Source organism: Perissodus microlepis, chromosome 10, assembly GCF_051167445.1.
Source record: "Perissodus microlepis isolate ML-2025 ecotype Zambia chromosome 10, ASM5116744v1, whole genome shotgun sequence".
Lineage (NCBI taxonomy): Eukaryota > Metazoa > Chordata > Actinopteri > Cichliformes > Cichlidae > Perissodus > Perissodus microlepis.
Genome location: NC_140470.1, coordinates 8,819,858 through 8,843,987, shown reverse-complemented (window position 1 = coordinate 8,843,987; position 24,130 = coordinate 8,819,858). Strand labels below are relative to the sequence as shown.

Below are 24,130 nucleotides of genomic sequence, written 5' to 3'. Positions count from 1 at the left end.
GGCTAAAATCGATGGGAACTGCACATTCTTCCCCACATGGCAGAAAGGAGACCTATTATGGAAAAATCATGATTTATGTCAACGGCAGGAGGGATATCAGGTTGAGCAAGGGATGGAGGTGTGAGCCAATAATGATAAATGCCTCAAAGCACACCCAACCCCCATACACTCTTCTCAAGTAGAAGGCTCCATACGCTATGACCAGTGGTGATGATCTTCAGCGGCTCTCCTTTTCCTCTTCTCTCCATTCCATCACTGCTCTAGCGCTTCTCAGTATTTGCAGCACAAAACTCTCCTGCAGTCTTCCATGCTTCTCCTTTATCTCCCTGTTTCTTGCCATCAAATTCTAGCCCCCCCCCCTGCCTTTTTTGTTGTTGTCTCTTTCATGTGCTCTGTCTATATAGAGACCAGAGCTGCTGCCCATGATGGATTCAAATGATCCATCGCTTTTGGGAACACAGAGCAAGGCAGTCACCTTTAAGCTGTGACTGAGCAATCTGTCTCTGTCAGACATCTCCTGTACATGCAACACGGCCAGACAGTGAGCAAGTAGAAGACAGGCAATGAATAAGAGGAATGTCCAGGATGGCGTATGGTAAGAGATCAAATATAAAGAAAGAAAGAAAGATTCAGTGGAGTTAGCTGAATTATTACTTGGTTTAGCATCAGCTACCAAAGACAGCCTTGTTCATAACAGAAACACATTGAGCTGGTTATCAGTGAGAATTAGCAACAAACGAAAGATTTGTTAACACACACCATCAATTACGATAGCGCATTGCATTGTAAATCTTTTACAGGAGTTATTTAACATATATTAAGAAAATACTGCTCAGTTATTACCCAGCTCAGTTGACCCGTGTTTGTCTATTCTTTGTGTTTGCGCTTCCTCCAACAGTCCAAAGCTGGTCAGGAAAGCCAATAACTTGTTTGACTGACTGACTATAGTGTGAGTGAGCGATTGTCAATCTGTGTTTGCATTGTGAGTGACCCAAACCCACGCATACACACATACCATCCACCACCACCCACTAGAACCACTTCTATCAAAGTCAGCTCCACCTCCCCGCCCTTCTGCTCCCAGATCGTCATTACTAGAGGCACTCTATAGGAATAAGCAGGTAAAGTCAAATCAGCAAGAGTCTCTTGTAGCATTGTACGGCCTCTTTCACAGCACTGAAGCAGAAGAGCTTGAGGCGCCTAGTATGTAATTGATGGAGACAGATAGCAGTCAGATGTGATTAGTTCAGGGTTGGTCAGCAGTCTAAGAAGACAAGAAAACCGAGAAGTGCAAGTGCAGCAGCGAAAAGAGTCCAGCAGTTTGGACATGAGGCACACAGTCTATTACATACAGGATAGTCTACCTACAGCACCAATCCAACTTTGCTCTACACTCTACCTGACATTTATGCAATTCAGTAATTCAGACATAATGGAATATTGCTTCCAAATAGCTGTGACATTTGCTGTGCTTTACTTTACATTACTCAGCAACTGCAATGTGTTCTGAAAAAATGTCATCTCTATACTTTATATTGACTTTGGTAATATGACCTTTTGTACACTCCACTGGATATACAAAAAGCGAAATTACTATATACATGTTTTTTTTCCTTTTCTCTGTGATGCGACGATATGTAAAGATGCCCCAGCTGACTGTCAAATAGATCAAATAAAATCTATTTTACATGTTGAAGTACATAAATAAATGCTGCAAATTTACATGTAGGCTGGAAAAGCTATGATATGACAATGCACAGACATGCTGCTTTGAAAACATTCAAAGAAGTACATATGTGGTTAATAATTACATTTCTGATGGGTGAATGACAAGGCTAAAGAATGAAAGAAATGGAATTAAGTCTTCCTGGTTCCGTATTCAGCAACATGTTTAATAGTTTTAATAGAAACTACTGAATTTATCTCTCCAAAAATCTCACTCTGAAAGCAAAAACATCCAAGACCATGTGAATAAAGAATAAAAAAAGGTTTTCTTAAACAACAAACATCTATTCAAACCATGCTACATATCACTGAATCAACAGGGATCACTAATAGTAACTACAAAACTGGAGGTACTTGTGCACAAACAGCTGACAAAATGCTTCTGCTGAACAGGAACATGATCTAAATACTAATCAAATATAATTTAGAGCTGGCTTTATTTGAGGCTCCTGAGAGACTGTCCCATCTTTTTTTTCTTCTTTTTTTTTTTTTTTTGCCATGGTAACCAGGGATTCATTTCAGAGGTGTCATGCTGCATTATCATCTCACCGGCTCATCCACTCGCCTCCGCCCTCTGGCTCTCTCGCTTTTGTACCTTCTCTGTTCAGACCCCTCAATCTCAAGCCTGCCCAGCATCCTGGAAGACATGTCCTATCTTGCTCTACCTCAGATAATACATTGATGTGATTTCTCTGCCTTACACACATACACCTACACATTAACACTTTAAGGCTATCTGCTTGCACAAAAGTAACACACTTGGGAAGCTACACACATAGTCAGCTATTGAAACTGACCAGCATGTACCATTGCTTGAATATACCGAGAAGGTGCTGACCCTGTCAATGGTTTCATAGTCTTTGGGAAATCAAATATCACCTCCTACCTTTACACCACAGTATCATTAAAAACTCTAATCATAAATTATTTTCTCAGCTTGTATAAATACATTTTGATTTTACAAAATACGAAACATTTGCACCTCTAAAGGTAGCAGAGCTTACAAAGCTCACATTACCTAAAATTAGCCACTCTTTGTTGTTTGCCTCAGCTTCTCAGCGTATCCCCACCATTGTTATCGTCATCATCTATCCTTTTTATATAGTCTTCAAAACATCCACTCAACCATGCATCTTCTTATTCCTTTCAACATTAATTTCCATGCAGAACTCTGCCTTGTCACCTTCATGGTTCGGGTACACCATATGGATTCACAAGAAAACTAGTTTCAAAGGAGGCTCCCAGCATCCTTATATTCATTTTAGAAAATAATTAAAGTTCTCATTAAAACACCATATATATGTTTCATATATATATATATATATATATATATATATATATATATATATATATATATATATATGTATTTCACAAGATGATAATATGTGAAAGGTCAAGATATTTGGTTACAAGTGCTACAGAACCAGAAGTGCTACAGGAAGAGGTGAAGACGAACTTTATAAGCAGCATGTAAGGCTACATCCTTGTACTGTACTGAAACGATGCAACAATAAAGCTGTGTGTTTTCTAATACTCAACATACAGAGTACAACCTTTTCTAAAGAGTACCGGTGAATCCCACTTGCAAATAAGGTTTGAATTACTTAAAGAATCGTCCTGTTACTTGGTTGTAATCATCTGGTTCTATGATAAGAAGTATAAAAATACTGCATGCTATTAAGCTCTTCCTTATAAGTCAAAATAAATCAAGATAATCACAGAGGAAGGTGTTTTTCCTGCACATTTTCACCTTTGACTTTACATTAGTTTATAGTTTCTGCTAGGAAAATCATTTGTGGCTCTGGAGATTGAAGATGATATCTAATTCAGGCAGTTCTTTGTTTACACGACTCTCAGTGATCAACGTGTGCTAGGGAAGCCCAGACCCCCTGCATATGCTGGAGAGTGAGATTTGGCATCTTGCCACATCAAGCAATACCAGAGGCTTGCAGGGTTTTACCCTTTGTTTTGCGCAAAATGGCTTCCTGAGGCTGCAGTTTGTAATAACAACCGTGAGTCCTGTCTGAGCGATATGACATGGCTGCCTGCCTCATCAGCTACTGGTCCCCAGGGACTGTAACAAATGCAGCACTGTAGCAGATTAAAGATAGTTTTACATGAAAACTAGAACTGAGGGGATAAAGAAAAAAGAGGAAGCCTCTTTGAGTATTCATTTTCATATTCCCTCCTTTTACACTTAGAGTCAGTGAAGTAAAACTGTACTTATGTTACTTAAGTCTGGTGGTTGCGTTTGTTTCAAGTCGGATGCTTTCATTCAGAGAAAGAAAAAAGATTTTAGTATTGTCACTGATAAACAAAGTGCTTATTGTTTTGCTTAAAGGCTACATAAGATTAAGTAAGGTTTGTGAGGAGAAAAGCGAGAGATGTGAGACAGTGTGTAGTAGTTTTATTGCTTAGTTGCTGTTTCTTCTCCACTGCAGTCACAAACATCAGATTAAAAGGGAGAGCTGCCTGTCTATCGCAGCTAAAACAGGTGGGGGAAGAAGTCTCAGAGACAACTGTCAAAGCTTTAAATGCTCGATTAAATTTCAAATATTACGCAGTAGCTAATATAATTTGTTTTCCTAAGATAATATTACTGAAATACTAATCTCTTATAGTGTACATCTCCATATGATAGTGTTTGTACATCTGGAAACCTAATTATTTTAATTTGAATACATACAATTTAGGTGAAAGTGAAATTTGTCCTGAAATGCATTTCTACTACGTAAATAACCAGCTGCAGCTTAACAAAGATGAGTGCACACTGTACCCTAGACTCTCAAACGGGTCATTACATTAAACTATCTTTTGTCATACCCAGTCCGTTAGTAAGTGTACTGTATGCACTGGGACTGCTGACACAGAGAGGGAGGTCTAATGGTCTGCAGTATTAGTGGGTTAATTGCCATGTCCAGGTCTCCATTGGATTGTAGGCAGGGCATTTCAGTTTAATTGTGAGCCCACCACGAGTGCACTGTAGAAGTAGTGAGTGTTGGTGACGGTCTTCATCATGTCGACCTTCTTTTCACAGCAGACTCAGTAGTAGATTGCCACCTGCTGGAGTTTTAGAAAAATAACTCTTCATTGATGATAACCAAGTCCAAACAAAGGACAGTCATGCTGCTGACTGATGCCAAAAAAAAAAAAGTATACAAAAGCACTTATACGTTTTACCACCACAATTGGTATTGGCTCATCGGATGCTAGAATATAAAATCCTCTGTACATTGAATGTATTCTGTGCGCAGGTCAGTGAGGCTGACTGCTGTATACACTAGACGTGCCTGCAATGCTGACAACACACAGTCCCCCCCCCCCTTCCTTTATGGACTCCTCCTTTTGGATGCTAATAAGGCTTAAAGTTAGTTAGCTACTTAGACTGACAGCTGTGCTGACACAAGCAGCTGTAGCTGAAGCTGTCTTGTTGACCTCCCGTGCTCTGGACCTCTCCACTGTGCAGGTTGTGGTGGCATCCCTTTGGCCATTTTAAATGGAAATATCTAATATGTTTATGTCTCTATTTTGTGTATGTGCTGCATGCAGCTTGCTAAAAGAACACCTTAGCATTAGCTAATGTATTAGCATTCCACTAACATGTCCAAATATTGACGGCTTGTGGCGCCAAAAAATCAACATGGTGGCAAAAACATGCCAAGGTGGCCACCTCCATCGTTTATGCAATCTATGTGTTTTACTTCATTAGGAGAAGTTTACTATTTTGTCACTCCTTTTCTAAAATGAATACATGCAAAGCATTAAAACCACAGCACTGCCATGTTTGCATATGTGCATTTTTATACTGTATTCAAATTTTTCTCAGTACCTTCCTTCTTCTTTTTCTTCTTTTTCTTGTCCCTGACAGCAGACACTGCGTTGTTCTGTCAATGATTAACGTGTAAAGTAAAGACAACAACATAATGCATGAGTAGATCCCTGTTCTGGCCCTCTTCCTCAGACTGCACAGGCAATTTACATTTTAATGGCTCAAGCTGCTCCATGTCCCCAGCATCAGAGTGAAAGCTCAGCTGAAATCATGGGTGACTGCTTCCAAATGATTTACTGAGAACAGGAAAAAAAGAAAGAAAGAACGAAAAAACAACAGGTTCTTATACACATAAGCACAAAAACACAAAATCTTGACATGGTTATAAATCTTCTGGGTTGAAGCACATGTTTATTTTATTAGATACATTTAACCATCATTCAATCAAAACAGAGGATCATAGTCTAAGAATAATCTGACATGATAGAAAAACCACCAGGAATTGCGCAGATTACCACTTTTCAGAAATAAGGTCAAACGTAGATTATATTGAGCAGAAATACTTTATGTCTTTACTGTGTGAGTGATCAAATATACACAGGGAATCTACTTTTTTTTAGCAGGCATTTCATTTGTTTAACTAGTATATCAAAAAGCCCCAAATATCAGGTAACCCCCTCATGTACTTTAAAAGAAATATAGTCTCATTCCCTCTGATAGTTTAGAATAAACAAAATGCTTGTATTTTAGATATAACTGCATTATATTGTTTACTCATTACTATTGTTGCTACTTATTTAAAGTGGGCTCTTCCTATTTTTTTGTTAAACAACATAACCGGCTCTTCATATTGCAGTGCAAGTCAGATCTTTTCATTTGAGGCTGTCAGATCTGCTACTACTGCTACTCTAGTTGTGGTCCTCACAAAAACCCTCTGAGTGCACAGCCATACTCAGCTATCTGAATGCTAATGAGTAAGACCACATGATCAAAACTGTTCATCTTATTCATTGGTTCTGGGATCCTTTCTGGCATGTCCCGTTTAAGAAGAAGTTCATAACCCTTACACATCCCATTGCTTTTCCAGTTAACAATAGAAATAGGATTGATGTTGAGCACGGTGGCAACAACAAAGTGCTTATGTTTATTTTATTGTGTCTATTTTATAAATCATATTATAATATATATATATATATATATATATATATATATATATATATATATATATATATATATATTAGTTATTATACATATTATACATATTATATTATACATATTTTTCCCTTGGTTGTCCATGCCTCACCTGTGGAGAAGGCCCATGGTCCACTGGTGTAACTGGCAATGTATATATGCATTTCTGCAGTGGTCCTGCAGCACTGGGAGCTGTAAAACCCAAACCTCAATGGAAGAGTGAAGCCCTAGGAACAGCTTATAACCTCAGGCCTCTAGTGGGGTTTGAGGAACACACACACCAGAGATGGGTTGTTTTAATATATACAAATGCTTCATAAGAAGATGTGAAGAGGAAACAAATACACTGTGTGTTATAATTCACTAATATAAGTTGGATGAGAACTACAGCATGCTCATCAAAAAGGCTTGTGAGTACCTCATGTGCATGTCTTGTTATTATGCTGCCATCTAGAGGTGCACAAATGCATGGAGACATTTATATGGTGTTGCCTGCAATACTTCACACAGTATTTTTGCATCGATTTCATTTGAACGCACATGCTTCAGTTGCACAGATAGCTGATAATCTCAGTTCTGGTAATTGACGACATGTGGCAGCATAAATGCTTATGCTGCAGCTTCTAGTATATGGCCTTACCCCGCTGTAGCTGTGGTGAAAATCAGTGGTGCCACACAATATACATTTTCCATTTGGCCCTTTTTAAAGCTAACATTTTGACTTGTGACATATAATGTTACGTGTCTGCCCTGTTATTATATCAGGTAAGGACTTCTTTATGAGTTTAAAACATGAGTTTAGTCATTAATGAGTCAGTGACAATACTTATGTAACAATTTAATTTATTATTTTGAGAGGGTTATAGATAGTTAAAGATGAAGCAGTTTCCTGTATGTGGTCACAGCAGCTGTGATACTGAAAGAAAGATTTGTTAGAACAGAAAGGATTTGCACAAAGGAGATGAGATCTATCTACAAAATTGAACACAGGCAGATGCACCACAACATGACCCCAAGTAAACAACCATCTGTTGCACAGGGATTTATTTTGCACACTGCAGGATTTCAATTGTTTTGTAAAGCAGTGACTCAGTGACATGGATCAGGATGTGAGCTGATTACTGTATGCACTCACTAGATTTTGAGGATTGTTGTCCTAGGATGCTAATGATGTGGTGCAACTACACTTTGTAACATACACAAATTAGCTAGCTGATGTTTATCCTTTAAGGCAGACTTTACAGTGTGATATGAGAAGAGCGGTATGCATAGCTAATGGTTCCTGAATGAAAACATGTATTTGAGAAATCCTCTGAGGCCGTATGCAGTCAGAACTACACAAATGCTCATAGTAATATATCCAGGATCATTTCTTAAATCCCTTAATCATAAACATTAAGATAGAAATGAATCATAAGTGAAAGTAAATGAATCTTGAATGAATCTTTCATGTACCTGTTATTTTCACATGTGATGACTCAGGTTATAGTCAGTCGTGAGGCACTCATATTGGACAGGCAGTCTATTTACAGATAGCAGACTCATACAAAGTGAAGCAAGTAATAATGGCAAAGTCTGTTGGGTGGATGGGGCCTTTGTATCCAACAGAGCTGAACAATCAAAGCCAGATTTCCTCCAATCTCTAATTGCCACTGACTCGAGGCGATAAAAAGGACTCGAAAACATTCAATCACTGACAGTCATCAACAATTTACTTTAGAAAAATATCACCATGATGTCCCACAGATTAACTGATTTGACTGTGGAGATTAAGACATATTTACAGTAATACACAAAATAGGTAAAATGGGGAGGAAAAAAGAAAAAAAAGAATATTGGAGTAAAAGATGACTAGTGCAGAGATGGTCCAAAAAAATTTGAGTAATTCTTACTTGTGCTCTAAATGGAACACTCTTAACCTTTTTCAGTCATCCTGTACAGATCAGACAAGGCAATCTGCTTAAAAATAATAATAATAATTAAAAAAAAAACCCAGGAAATTATTGAGGATGGTACAGCTTGTGAAGTGCAAAGCATATATGCTCCTCCTTATAATACAGCTGTTGAATATTACAGCAAATCTCTTTTCTAATAGATGTTATTACCATTCTGATTCAATGTTGTCAAAATGAGCAGTGCGAGCTTAGATGAAAGCAAGTAGTTAGATGATTTATTATAAAGTGTTGGTGATCAGTCCTGGACATTTTATTAAACTGAACATAAGAAAATACAGGCTGCAATGGCAGTGATACAGTAAAAAAAAAAGCCTATGAAATGTTTGTTAGCTGGGCAGCTACGGATTGCCATTACATGTTTGTTTGTTTTTTTCAAATACCACTGCTAAAGCTTTTACCAAAAAAAAAAAAAAAAGTCTATCATCAGTTTATGGTCATTTTAACTTTTCTTCTGATGAAAGTGAGTAAACAATTGTCACTTATAAACAGTAAAGCAGGGTGCTGATAAAGACAATACTAAAAAGAAGTTTGACAAGTCTGCATATGACATACATAGATGTTATAGCCACACATAAAATTGTTGTTCAATAACAGCACAACATTGTGAACTTCACTGAAATGCAGTGATAGACAAAGCATCTTCAAGGGGATATTTCTTTTTTTATTAAGTAGCCTATCTGTTATCCATTATTTAAGTATAGACAAACATGATTTAGCATTTCATCCTCAATATGTTACAAATTTCATGACAGACCGACAATGTCTTTCAAAATTCTCACCAACCAGTGGTTCTTAAGAGAAAAAAAAATCTTCAGACAAAAAGTGAGTAAGTGGCAGGATCGAGATAAAGTCAAAAACAGATTGTTGAACGGTCGGGTTACTGGAGTAAGATGAGATCTCAGAATCAGAAGGAGACCTCACCTCATAGTTGTTCTGCAGTACAGCCAAACTGGACATAATGACAGGATTTAGTATCTAGAATGAGTCTGCCAGTGCTGAAGGAGCAAAGAAGAGAGAATAGAGTCATAGAATTAGTATTGTCACAACAGCCTATGCATATTGTGTACCTTGTGTACCTTTTGACTTATGAATCAGCTGGTAACTATACCCTCAAGAAGACTGAGAAAATGTATAAAAACTAAATATCTATTTTAAATGAAAATAGCCATTTATGTAATTCTAGGTTCTTCTCACTACAAAGGTTAAAGTACACTTTATAGGTATATGCTAGTTTAAGGCTAATTAACGTCACAGAACAAGTTCATTTGCTAGATTTCATTTGATAGATTTTACAGCAAACTGTACCTTTATACACACACGGGGACTGCAGCATATAGCATGATAAACATACAACTATATAATTTCCAAAAGAAATTGTGATGCTGTGTAAAATGTAAATCAAAACAAAACAGAGTGATTTCCAAATAATTTTAAAAGCCATATTTAAATGAAACCCGTACAGAGGCAACATGTAAAGTGTTGAAAATTAAAGGCCTCTTTTGTACTGTGGTGTTAGATTTGTAGATGCAGCAACAATAATGGCTTTTGAAAGTGTTCCTGAACGTGTGAATGGATTTCTGCTACAGAATCATTTTTAAAGCAATGCTTTCTGGGTGATTGACGATAGCATGATGTTATTATGCAGTATTGGAAATACATGTTGGTAAATTACATTTAAATGTTCTTTATCTATACTGTCTCTCACATTGAAGCATTTCTTAATCTCGCTAAAACACTCTTTTAAAAAAAATAATTTAATTTGTTTTTGTATTTAGTCTAGTGTTGCCCCCAAATCAGCGTTACACAGCACCACAACTTTTAGGGAAAAGTTGTATATAACATGGGTAAAAGTTACCACTATGAGCTCTAACATAGCACTCTCACTTCTATGAGAGGATGGAATGGAAATCCAGGATGCAAATGAGATGTGACATCAGAGTAAAGTGAGGAAAAATGTTCCTATCTCACAGCTCAGACCACTAGCTCTCAGTGATGAGTGGCATGATGACGAAAGGTGAGGTGTGAGGGCACCCTCTGCTGGTGAGACATGAGATGACGATGGGATGACATCCGGATGGGAAAAGATCAGGACAGCACGCTGGTGTTCTGTGAATCCACGTCTTGCATGCTCATGACATCTGTACTTACTCCACTCTCATATATGGGGTTGTCGAAAGCTGACTCTTCTGTCATGTTGTCATACGGTGGCGAGGACATTGGCATTCTGATAGACTTCCCCTGGAGTCTGAGCAAAGAGTACAGAAACAGGAAACATCATGTAAAGCCTTTATTACAAGGGAAACGCATAAAATTCAGTCATTACTTACTTTGCAAAGTAGATGTAAATCCCAAGGACAATCACCAAGATGATTGCAGTTGGAATAAATACTGCAAGGGCAATGTTGGTTCCTTCTGTGCCATAATTTGTATTAACAACTTGAAGAAGAAGAAAAAAGGACATAACATATAATTACCCCTGTGAATGATTGTCAACAAATAAATATCAATCAATTCTGCAAGGTACTGAAATATGACTTACCATCTAGTCTGCGTTCATTTACATAATGTGTCGAGGACGCTACCAAGAAATAATTGCAGTTTAATGAGTATGTAGACCATATTTATGCAACGTGAATCACAGTGCATGCTTTATATTTATGGCCAAAAGAATCAAAAGAACCTGCATTTGTAAACAGCACTCACTGTCGAGATTCTGCTTTACTTTTTGTATATTTTGACTGTATTTAGAAGCTTGTTACGTGATTTACCTCTGCAGGCAGGAGGAGTGCTATTCCACTGTGACGGGTGTCCAGGAACACAGTATATGGTGGCATAACCCTGCAGCTCATAGCCGGGGTGGCAGGAGAAAGTCAGCATCTCTCCTGCTTGATAAAAAGCCTTTTCAGAGCTCTGCATGCTGGTGGAAGCTGCACCGGGGTTCCTGCATGGCTCATACTTTTCAGCTGAGGAGCAGCACAATATATTTGATTAGGACTATTATTATTTTCATGCACCTTTGTACAGTAGAAACAGTGACACATTGTAATTTTTGCCTTTTACTCATAATTGCTTAGCTGCACATCGCTGACAGTGTGGGCGTGCATAATTGCATGTCTGCGAATCTATGCTATTCTGACTGAGGGAACTTACGGACACATTTGGGCAGTCTCTCGTTCCACTTGGGCATAGCTGAATCACGGTTGTAGCAGGTTAGAAGGCTGGAGCCTGACAGGATGTAGCCTTTGTTACAGATGAACTGTACAGTCGAACCAACAGCAAAGCGACTACCCGTGATCACTTTACGACTGTGCTGCACATTCCCGGGGTCCTGGCATGTCATCACTGGTGCAACACCAAAAACAAGTGTTGATAATTAGTTATTACTGCCACCGGTGCTGGTACAGGAGTGATAAAAAGTATAATTAACAAGCAAAAATATTCATTTTGATATTGTTTTGATTTTTTTTTCTTGGGTAACTGGAAAAACCTTTAAAAAATTATGAGGGGCCATTACATATATGCACATTACATTGAATTTGTTGTGCAAAGGAAGTGCACCGGCTGCACTAAATATTGTTCCCTAAATGTCATTGTTAACTATTTGCCACATGACAATGCATCCTCATGTTATGTATTAAAGTTGAACAGTCACAGAATGACACAGTTACATCAAACTAACTAATTAACCAGGTATTATGGTAACAAGACTATAATTAGCCATGTTATCATAATATTTAAGCAAAAAGGTCTGAGACTTGGACCAATGATGGCGTATTCTAACTCCCAAGGTGGACTAAAGAGAAACTACAAAGTTTTATGTGCTTCCTCTCACCTTCCTCGCATTTTGGCACATCACCGCTCCAACTGAGATCCCACTGGCACATGAGGATCTCAGAGCCAACCAGTGTGTATCCTGGGTAGCACTGGTAGGTGACCACAGTGCCGTGTATGAGATCAGGATGCGACATGCTCTTCCAGCCGTTGGTGATCTCCGGCAGCTCTGAGCAGGTGTCATTCCTTGGCACCTCTGTTGGCGTTGGCGCCATTGGTGTCATGCAGCGCAGGTATGGGAGGGAAGAGACAGGTAGTTAAAAAAGGATTTGCAAAGATTGTGAGGACAATGTGTTACTGAGGATATATAAATATTCTCCTAATAATCCATTTTCTTGTATAACAAACATTTTTTTATTGTTTAGAGCAGATCTAGATCTAAAAGGAATAATGAGGATCCTCAAGGAAAAAGCCGAGCATTAATATGCAACCCCCACTGCAGGGAATAAATACGACTGCAGATTTTTTGCTTTCTTTGTGCTCTAAACAGAAACTGTTTGGGAAGAAAATGTAAATAGAGGCTTGTGATGTTTCCTAGGAGGAGCGCAGCATGTGGTTTGGCACCAGTCAATCTGTGCCTCCCTAACTGCAGCATACATGGCCGGGAACACAAAGAGTTAGGTAAAACCAGCTGATGTTGAAGTGAACACTTTTATTATGTTTCGTCTTTGTTGTTATTTAATCCTGTGCACCTGGGATAAGCCAGAAGACAGATAGACAAAGGCACAGCAAGAGTGGGGAACTAAGAGACAGGGGAACAAATACACCTTTCTTTTTTTTTCCGTTCCCTAAATGATGATGTGTTAGGTTCCAGATATGAGTAACATTTTACATTCCACATTTGTTTCCATTTGTGGTCACTTGCTTGTGGTACTTTTACAGTAAAAAGTATACAATACATGTAATCCCAAGAGAATTAGAAGAATGTATGCCTTATATTAAAAGCATGTAATATTAGTGTTTTGTTTTTTTTAAGAGGGAATGAAACTAAACCACCGTCTTACCAAAGAAGTGAACTACAAAGCCATTGTTGTAGCCGTAGATGTTAGTGGCAGGATCAGACTGAAACTGAATAGTGACATCAGCCATGGAGGTATAGAGCTTGAAATGTGGTCGCGTGCCACTGTATTGGCCCAGGATGTTGGCAGTCAAGTCATCACCATCATAGAAGGTCAGCAGGTCATTCTTCCCCAAATGGAGACTAGGATTGACATCACAAAAAAAAGAGTTACTTTTTGTTTGTTTTCCCCTTAGTAACTTTGCAGATTCAGACAGAGTTCCCTGGCTCTGAGGTGTATTTGCTGAGTGATAGGTTTGTAGCATAAACCTATTCGCTGGAACGTTCAAGACAATTTACTACACAGCAAAAGCAAGACACAAGTAGGCAAAGTTCTTTGTGTAACTCATGCATGCGTGAGGCCTGCCTGGAGCCAAGTGTCGTTCCACCCACTTGACCTCCGTCAGACTCTCAGCCAGGTTCCCTGTAACACTCCTTTTATTGTGGTTACATGAATATGCATAGGTTCATTAACATATGACGTATACATACACACAAAGAGTACCTTGCCTGTGCGTTGTGTAAGTATGTGTGTGTGTGTGTGTGTGTGTGTGGGGGGGGGGGGGTCAGAGTATGACCCCATAAACAACTTCCCTAAACCTGCTGGCCTGGAAGTCCAGCAGTTCATCTAAACAAAAGGCACTTAGACTAAAACTGACATAGCTACGTTTATCCTACCATAAAACAATAAAACAAGGTACGACCTCTCCCATGCTCCCAGGGTGTGGGTGTGAATGCAATCGATTATACACCTCTAAGCATATATGGTTAAATATTTCTAAGCATAAATGACAATCAACAATATAAACCTGACACTGAGTGTTGTGCACAGAGCTTCAGTTGGTAAATGTGTTCTGTCTCCCTTTACGCTGATGAAAGCACAAGCTGATGATACTAGACAGTGTCAGCAGTACTTGGAAAATTGCAATTTTGTTTATATTAGATGCATCTGATGCAATGTAAACATTAAATTATTCATGATTCATGTCTGTCTGACGCCCCCCAACACCCCACCCCGCATCCCATGAATATATACTGATGTGCATTTATGGGTATTTGAGCATATCATCAAAATAATCCAAAGGAATTACTTTTTGAATTGTCCTTTACCGGCCTTTTACAAAAAGCTGCCATACAAGCAAAAACGGAATTATAGAAGGACTACAGAAACAGGTAGAAAAAATAACAGATAATAAATAATGAATAAATACGTATGAATTCAGTTGTACATGTTTTGTGTTGTGTTTGTGATGTTAATGTGTGATAGAGTATACGGTAGTCAAGTCACAGTTTGGCGGATTCTTCGCTGTTACTGATTAACATAAAAATGCATTAACCTTTTTCCATTTGGAAAATTCATATGTCTTTGTAATTACATCAGCATCAATCAGACACAGAGTATGAAGAATACTGGGGGGAAGAAATGTAGTCATATAAGCTGTAGAGGACAAGAAAATGGTTGCTCTTACCCGTGACTAAATTTGGTGTCGAAATAGCAGTGCAGCTAGTTTTTACGACTTAACTTGATTGTGTTAATAATCACTGAACTGTACCATTTAAAAATTAAGAATAAGAATAGCACAATGCCTTCAATCACATGCTTCATGGGAGCCCAGCAGTGGTGCCTTTACAGCCATTACCCGTCTCCAATGCAAACTGTACATCACTGTTTACTGTGCCAGATCAAGTGACAAACCAAGGGCACAAAGTGTGGTGAGAAAACAGTGCTCAGAGTACAAGTTTCAAATTACTATGCCTCAAAAATGTGCAGTTTCTGTAGCTGCTGTATGTAATTTCGGCTTGTTCTTAAATGGTGTGTCTTTGTCTTTTCTACATGTATTTGTCTGAGCAATAGATTTACAGTAACACTGTAGAGATATCCATATTGTTAAGATATCCAATTCTGAGTCAAGCTCATCTATAAGAAAAGCGACTGTCAGACTATGATGTTTGCAGAAAGGTTGCCTCCTATCTGTGCAACTGCCTTGTGATCTTAAGTTGTCATGATGTGCAACACTCTCAAGTTCTGGGCAGACATTCAGTCACCACAAGCTGCAGTAGGTTGGAGAATGTTTAAAAAATTCAATGCAATCACCAAGGAGCCGAGGATTTTATGTAGATGGAATAAGGTTGGTGTTTAATTTTCATTCGTCTGACTGAGCTATTAGCTTTCTTAGCTTGCTCTGTATTAGGAGCAAACTTTGTCAAGTATGTCCAGTGTTTGATGGTAATTTGGCTGAGCCGATTTAATGTAAGTTTGCTCAGCTAATGTTATCTCAAGATGGTGGTGCATTTGATGAGCCATCTTGTTCATAGTATCCCCAGAGGTTTTTTTTTAATCAATATTTAATAAAATACCAATATTTGGTGTCCCTGTATAGATAAAATTTTGCCACACAAAATACTGCAATTTTATGTTGTATCAATTTTTTCCCCCAGCCCTATTATATTCTTTATATACAGTCCTTATGCATAGTCCTGTCTCCACTTTGGTTTGTCAGAGCATCTGTTGTTCCTTTTCGATGTTCAGACCCAGTTTATACTCTTATTACCATCGTCGTGGTGATTGTTTTTGGATATATGTTTTGTTCCCTTTTGGAATATGTTTGGCCATTTTCAAAACAGCCAAATAAAAAGGGTTGCTCTTTGCTTATTTTTGGCTTGCCCAAGTTAACATTGGGGTCCTGTCCACATCCACACTGATAATTTCAGCTTTTTTGGGACAAACACTGTAATAGGAGATAAGGCCATGTTATCTGTGATTGACGGGGTTTCATAATAAAGGGAAACAAATGACCTCTCTTCTACTCAGTCTTTTACCCAGAACCTCCCCACAGAATTCCTCTGAGAGCAAACAAACTGCTGTTAAAATCAGACTAGGAATAAATCTTGAATATTTTATGTTGACTAACAGTATAAACAAAAAGCAGATCTAATTAGCCCCACAAGGTTTGCTTCTGTGAAAAATAATGCAAAATAAAATTTTAACACAACATGGCCAGAATGATGGGTAGATCTTTTTTTTTTATGAAGAAATTTGGACAGGGTTTTCCTCCTGGACACAAATAATGAATGTGGGCTGCATGAATTTGGGTGGCAATGTACTCCCTCTGGTTAGCTGGAACACTATGAGGGCAATTTACACCTCCGTGTTCTTTGACAATCGACCACTGTGGATTGAAGTGACAGGAATGACAAAGCCAATTTTCACTTCCAAATCTCCATGATAATACTCTATAGAAATACAGACCTGGTGCCTTCTATGAGGGCATCTACAGGATAGGCAAATAACTTTTTTGACCTTAAACTTTCTGCTTTCTCATAAATCTATTTGAGGAATACCATGAATTCTGCATACACTATAGTGACTGCATGGAATCTTCATTTCTGTTTGAGCGCTTCCTCACCTTTGGGTCATAAAAGCTATCAGTCTTCTCTGCTCTCATGGATTTCCTCCCAGAGTGATGTAGATCTGTCATTTGGTATTAATACTGTGTGATTACATCCAGTTTCTGCATTCTCATCACAACAACCCTAACCCTAACCCCTAACCCCAACACCCACTGATCCCTTTTCCCACATACTAAAAAATGTTGCCAATGTACTGGCTGTTCTTTTTCTCTTGTTTTTTTTAAATGAAGCTAGTTTCTAATTTTACTACTTTCACTGTGATTGATTTTCCTGTTTTTTCCTACTACGGTGGTTTATCAGCACCACAGCCCATATTCTTTGACACTAATGATGTATAGTGAGCTCCATCTCAGCTGTGTTGATCTTTGCCCCCTTTGTGCAAACCAGTGCATCTGAGAAATCTTTCCTCACAGTTTTGGCAGTGATTTGGTCTTTAAAGTGTTTTAATCAAAATATATTTATCAGTGCCATAGCTGACGTTCTGATAAACAATTAGGTGCACAACTTTGTCTCATATCTTAACGCTCAAAGGCATTGTCAAATCTAAAATTGCCTTTCAGCAGCATTAGGTCCCCTCTAGATCTTAGATATCATGTTCAACACTGTTGTAATATCCAAAAACAATCAGTATTGTAGTGGGCACCATCAGCGGATAACTTTTCCACTTGATGCACTGAAACCACTCACGTCTGGCTTCCTAAATAGCCCCCTCAGTCATGCTGCCTTGTCAAGAACCTTGCGGTCAACCTTGGTTTTAAATTGCCCTACTGACCTCATCTGTTCTCTAACCTTTCAAATGCAAGATGCCTCCAGTCCAGACATCCGCAGCACTGAGTAGTAAGTCACTGCAGGCTACTCGGCCACACACCGCACCAATCTGGCAGTCACTGCATCCAAATGTCATCCCACATGGCTCCTTTCTTAAAAGATGGCCCCCAAGTCATGAAAAGCCAGTCCTGTCCTGGTTTGCAAACTGGTAACTAATCTTAGAAATATGTTGTCCCTGAGTCATTTGCTCTGTATCCATGATTTCATAATTCTTTTCAATTTTAGAAAGATATTGTGTTTCTGGGAATACAGCGACAACATCTGAGATCTTTGTTGGTAAACAACAGTCACGAACTACTACTGGCCACAAACAAAGACGGGTGAGAATGCAAGACAGACTTAAAAAAGATTATTTATTTGACTAAATTTAGTCAGATCTTACTTGACTGAACATTTCCCTCACCAACTTGGCACAGGCGTTTGCAAAGTTCCAAGGTCTGCTTGAAAAACAATTTCTGAAAACTCCTCTGCATACCAATGCCACCGGCTCAGTTCTGCAGATGAGGGAATGACAGTTGTTTTCTACAAGCCTGTAGGCATTCTGTCACCTTCACTGACCAGTCAAGTTTAAAGAACACAGCAAATCTCTATTAACTCTAACAGAATGGAAATAGCTCACGGTACCATACTTTCAAAAGCAACCTTCTAACATCTTTTTCATACATATTTGACATTTAAATTGTTCTGCTCAGTTCAAATAACATAAAAAATAGGCACCTACATAATCACAGCATAAGCTGACTTGCAGGTTGCATGTCATGTATAGAGTCACCACAAGAGGACTCTAAAAACCAGTAAGTTCAAGCTGCAAAGTCTCCAGTCCTGCTCACTAAACTGAAACATTAGCACTGTTAAAGAGACTTTGTGATCATTTTGTCTGGTGAAACACACTTCCAGATACAATACGCTCAATGCTAAAATACACGCGGACCACTTACCTAGCTATATTCCACAGGTGGGGATATCAGCTGTAACCCCTTGTGTCTGGCTCTTGCTGGAGCCATGCTCCATGCTAATTAGCAAGGAGTCGGCCCTCCTGTTTGGCCTAAATTAATTAATCAGTCCTCATTATGCACATTGCTCCTCTGTAATTGCCAGCACTGGCACAGTGATGAATGATAACACAGAAAACATTCTCATTACTGCGGAAAAGTGTGTGCCCACCCTTATAATGAGACGACTCTTATCCACAAGAGCCTTTTGTCACTTTAACATGCTAAACGCATGCACACAAACACACGTTGATGCAAATTATATGTTGGCCGAGCCTAAAGGAATGCTTTTTCTCAAGCAGAGCGGACCAGACTTGAAGGTAATGGTGGGGTCCGCAGGGATCAGACAAGCTGTGGGTTTCAAGTGCCAGGAAAGCTACACATGACCAACCCTGAGATAAACTAAAGCCGGCCACACCACCATTAATTTACAGTGAACAGTCTCATGTGGCCAGGATTAAAAGAAATTTGAGCATGGTGCAATTTAAAAAGAGGGCACTGAATGAAAATCAGTTTACCTCTAATCAAACTTGTTTACTTCTGCGTGATAAAAAAATAAAAAATCCTCTCTGATCTTTTTTTTTATTACCCTAGGTGCACTGGTTGACTTTTAATAACAGAGATTAATCACTGGGTCTTAATCTCTATCTAAAGATCACAGTGGCATGCGGGGTCACATAAAGCTCAGTGCTGTGTTCAGACATTGTTTTGTATTGGTCTCCTCTAATGCTTTTATTCCCTTTTGATCTGCGGCTCATATTTGAGTGACGGCTCATATCTCAGTGCCGGACAGATATAGTTTGGGAAATGATGCGTATTTAGACCACGCAGCAGCATACAAAACTGGGCATGAGCAGAAATAATCCCCGACCACACAAATGTTCAGTACGACACAGCTGGGCGATATTAATCTGTATCTTTATGCTTAGTTCAGCAACTTTTAAAAGATGAATGAGCATTGCAGTGGAACACAGTATTTGTTACTATATCTACTGTTGTTCTAGTGTACATTAAATATGAACAGGTTAGTTTATTTTCATCAGTATATTTTTAGTTCTTAGCAAAAATACAGTCTCTAGTTTAGTCAAGTCCCAGTTTATAGCAACAGAACCACCAGTACAGCACTGGTTGTAGATTGTGACCACCTCACTCCGATAACAAAGTAGCACAATTCAGATACACAGATATAAGAATGCCATATGATGACTAATCGTTTTCAGTGGTGGAGCTTTCTTCACCAGGAACTCAGAGCTGCATTCTCGGCTTTATTATGTTTCACATTGTGTTACTGCCTTATTGAAAACATATTTAAAACAAATTCCACAGAAGAAAAAATCTAAATTTAAATAGCTCAAATAATAAAATGCTGAGCAACTGACCAAACGTCAGTTATACCGCTACCGACTTAATGCACGGGATGTACAATAATGAACTGAAGATGGTGCATTAGTGCTGAATGTTAAACTAGTGAGCACTGTTCCCTATGCATCCACAAAAGTGACCATGAATGTCTTAACTGAAATGATGGAGTGATTTAAATCAGTGAAAAAGCTTCATGATTGCCACCTCTGGCTGCTGTTCACTATGGTAGATTTGTAGTAATGATGGTGATTTGATTTGTTCTGGAGGTTGTCTATTAAGGACAGCTTGCAATCTGTCTGTACAGCCTCAGACTTCATTTCATAATTATGTCCTCATTTTATCACACTGTTCAGAAAGAATTATGAATATGGGAAATATGAAAAGTGAAGGGAACAAATTCATGCACGCATGCACAATTGACCACTCTGACCAACAGCTAGCAATTGCCACTGGTTGAGATTTGTCAGCGACTTTTTTTTTTTTACAACCTCAGGCAGTATTCCCATTGGTTTATTTTTAACCTCTCTGTGCCCTCTTGTTTGCAAGTGCTTCAGGCAACAACAGGAATCACTTATGATGTAGTTTTGGTGCTTACGATAGGCTGCACGTGCAAGGCAATATTGTGGAAATCATTCAACCAAAGCAAAGGGATAAATCCATAAAAGATAACAAGACAGTGGCACAAGGTATATAATTTTGCGGAGTTTTTTGTTTTTGAGAAAGGCTCCACGTACCATAAAGAAAAGGTTGTGCGATTATTTTCACTTCAGTTAAGATCAATTACTGGTGTAGACTGAAACAAAATGTGTGTGCATTCAGGGGACATTTGTGCACGAGTGATTGGTGAAGGTGAAACAGTGTGCCTGGATTTTGTATGCGCATCTGTCTGTTTTGACATCTCTGTGCATGTGTGCTGAATTACAGTTGGGTAGGCTGAATAAGTGGCTCAGAGTAGTTGACTGCCAGAGCAGATTCATTTCAAAGCCAACTCTGAGGCAGACACCAGGGAAGTGAGAACAGGAAGGCTTACTGGCTAATCTGGTCAGAGAGCGAGCTGGAAGCAACACAGAATTCTTAATGTAGGGGATGTTGAAAAAAAAATCTAATTAGTGACTGCAACCACAGAAACACTTTCCTGTTCGCATTTTCTAGTGTGTCTGCGTAGATGAGACAAAGGATGGGAAAATAACCAAGAGGGGTGTGTGTGTTTATATCTGGAGCCTGACATCCTCTCTGACCTCCCTGAGTGATTTCTAGTCTTACACCTGGGTGCAGTCTCTTACACTTGGATGTCAAGCATGATCCGCTTGTCCTCTTCCACATGGATACCCCAGATGCAGTCCTGCCCCTTGTCGTAAGCCTCGGGCCAATTAGGAGACAACACAACACCAGCAGAGTCTGTGATCTCCCCGCTGCACACAGCTGCAACACACAAACGGTACAGGCTGAAAAAACCAATTGTAAAAGATTTGAAGATACAGGAAAGTAAGATGCAAATTAGAAATCAATTCACTCAAAATATATGTTGGTACATAGATAATTTTGTCTAGCTAGATTATACCCAAGACCTTAGTGCTTAATAAAATACAGCTGAAATCAGGTGCTGTGCAAGCATCTTGGTGTGATTCTCGCAAAACTGCAAACTGACACTGAACCACTTGGTGACCATGACCCATACGAGCAGAAATTAAATTTTCTTATAGCTAGCTTTACTGGAGAGCTTTTCAATTTCACTCTGTTGCAGAATAACCACGAAGGCTTTAAAGACCAAGACTAAGGTCAGCATGTCATGTTTGTGTGTATGTGCATGTGGGAGGAGTGAAACAGAGAGGGGAAGGGAAGGGCTCAGGGTTGGGCCGCTATTAAATATGATGCGTCGCCTGTGAACTGTGGCAGTTCTCATCTTAGGCCAGCTATTGTGCGCCTTTAATCTCGAGCACTTCGAAAATCTGCCCTGCGAGCGCACATTTCAAAGTAAATCGTTGTTACAGTTTTGAGAGAAAATTTATCACGGATCAGAGGAAAGCAGCTTAGGAAGATATAGTTAACTGTCACTGGTATTTAATATTAGAAAAACTAACTCCTGCAGTGATCAAGCAGACAATGAAAGCTTCGGGTCCTCGGGTCAATCTGATATTGCTCCAAGTTCTTCTCCAGTGGAAGCACTTTTATTTTATTTTTTTTTATGCCCTGCAATCATGACATCTGTTAACTCACCCCTACAAGCTGGCTCGGTCTCATTCCACTGAGGGTTTTGTGCATCCACACACTCAATCACCACAGAGCCTTGCTCCAGTGTGTAGCCAGGGTCACATGAGAATTCGACCACTGCGCCCACACTGTAGGTGGAATCGCTGCTGCTGAAGTTCCCGTACTTCACAAAGGGCTCGTAGCACATCCCTTTCGCAAAAGCTGCAGACAGAGTGTATGACATTGAACATAAGTGACAAGGATGGTGCAAGATATTATTAGCAAACTCTGCATTCTGCCTCATCAGCTTGCCTTCGTATCTTATGGCTGCGCCGGTGGAGGTCATCGTCCCGTCTGTGGTGAACTCCACAAACAGATAACGTCCGGTACTGAGCACTCCCTCATTTGGCAAGTATTCAACTTCATAGGAGTCATACACAGGGGGAGAGTCTATGTTGTTGCCATTTTTTATTAGCAACCTAAAAAAAGAAAACAGGGAGAGAGCGCTGATGGGATTAAAATAGATGTTAAAGAAAGAAATTACAAGGTACCCGAGACCTGCTCATTGTTCCAGCTGCAGCTGTAATAACTTTGTGATAACATTCTACACCTTGTAATGAGGTGAATGGGCATGCATGACAATTGCCATATGGATCAGTGGTTACAGAAGGATACATAATGCAATTGCAGTCTCCTACCTCTCACTACCTTCTGGTCCCCTCAACTCATTTGCCTGACAGAGCACACTTAAAGGATTATCATGATAAAAGGTCCTTTCAAATTCATCTGTCACTCCCTAAAGATTTTGGTCATTTATAGCCCTCGAGAATTTTAATCCTCCATCTGCAGGAATACTGTTATTCAGAGTTCAAAGCTCGACGCAACTCACATTTCCACACTATGCTCACATTTATTCTCAATGTGTGTTTTCATTTTAACAGCATACATAAACTACCTGTCATCATCTTCTGCCAAAGCCACCTTTTCAAAGTGAACGTGAAGCCGGTGGCCTTCAGGTGCCTCCAGAACCCAGTGGCAGGTCAGATTGTTGCTGTAGTTGCCAGGAAAACCAGGAGAGACGATGCGGCCATATGTGGCATTTTTTATCATTCCCCCACAGGATGCTGTATGAAAAGAAAAGAAAAGAAAAGAAAAGAAAAGAAAAGAAAAGAAAAAATGACAAAGAGTAGGAAGTAAAAACTTGATGAAAAAAAGTAATGATTTGAACTGTGGTAGGGGGATTTTGGAGAAAAGTCCCTGTCTGAGCACAGATTGCATCGATATGCAGTGGACTGTGGCTGAGCTACACCAGGCGGCTCTCCTGGGTCTAAGAATGCCTGATTGTTTGTGAAGGTAAAAGCAAAACAGCGGCAGTAACACTATCAGTTTAGAACAGCTGCAGGCAGGCGCGGTGAAAGGCTGGAACTAGCAGATGAGTTTTTACCAGCAGGAGAAGGAGAGTCATGTGGCCCAGTTCTAATTAAGGCAGCCAGGTCCAATGGCCTTATTTTGCCCCGTCTCCAAAGAACAGCTCCCTGTGCTGCTAATCACATGCAAACACGCTCATTTGCCCTCCGAGTGTGACTCAGTAGGAGACAACACGGTGAAAGGCTCTGTTAATCAAAATCACCTGTTCTCTCAGAGAAAGCTGAAGAGAAACAGGCTTGTGTGTTTAAAATTGCGAGTTTCACTTTGCAAATTATTTTCCTTAACTCTTTTTTTCTTTTAACTCTCAAATATAAGAATAATTAAATAATTATTAAAATTAATAGCAATACTTAGATGTTTGCTTTGAAAGCCTGGCAGTCAATGTTAACTA

At 39.2% G+C, this 24,130-nt stretch overlaps 1 protein-coding gene across 2 annotated transcripts in view; it reads right to left on the bottom strand.

Annotated features, from left to right (window-relative positions):
* Positions 1 to 7,511: 7,511 nt before the first annotated feature.
* LOC146378762 (seizure protein 6 homolog) overlaps positions 7,512 to 24,130 on the bottom strand; it is a 90,514-nt gene continuing 73,895 nt past the window's right edge. The window contains exons 6-17 of one of the 2 annotated variants that reach the window (XM_084941792.1): positions 23,267 to 23,435; positions 22,624 to 22,790; positions 22,339 to 22,533; positions 21,405 to 21,543; positions 13,476 to 13,672; positions 12,473 to 12,667; positions 11,791 to 11,982; positions 11,409 to 11,603; positions 11,180 to 11,218; positions 10,968 to 11,076; positions 10,789 to 10,885; positions 7,512 to 9,635 (exon numbers count right to left, since the gene is read on the bottom strand). In XM_084941792.1, the coding sequence (XP_084797918.1) occupies positions 9,609 to 9,635; positions 10,789 to 10,885; positions 10,968 to 11,076; positions 11,180 to 11,218; positions 11,409 to 11,603; positions 11,791 to 11,982; positions 12,473 to 12,667; positions 13,476 to 13,672; positions 21,405 to 21,543; positions 22,339 to 22,533; positions 22,624 to 22,790; positions 23,267 to 23,435 (1,721 nt within the window). In that variant the 3' untranslated portion in view covers positions 7,512 to 9,608. Of the gene's footprint in view, positions 9,636 to 9,655; positions 10,886 to 10,967; positions 11,077 to 11,179; positions 11,219 to 11,408; positions 11,604 to 11,790; positions 11,983 to 12,472; positions 12,668 to 13,475; positions 13,673 to 21,404; positions 21,544 to 22,338; positions 22,534 to 22,623; positions 22,791 to 23,266; positions 23,436 to 24,130 lie in introns of those variants that run through there. The other variant, XM_084941791.1, reaches the window with a different exon arrangement.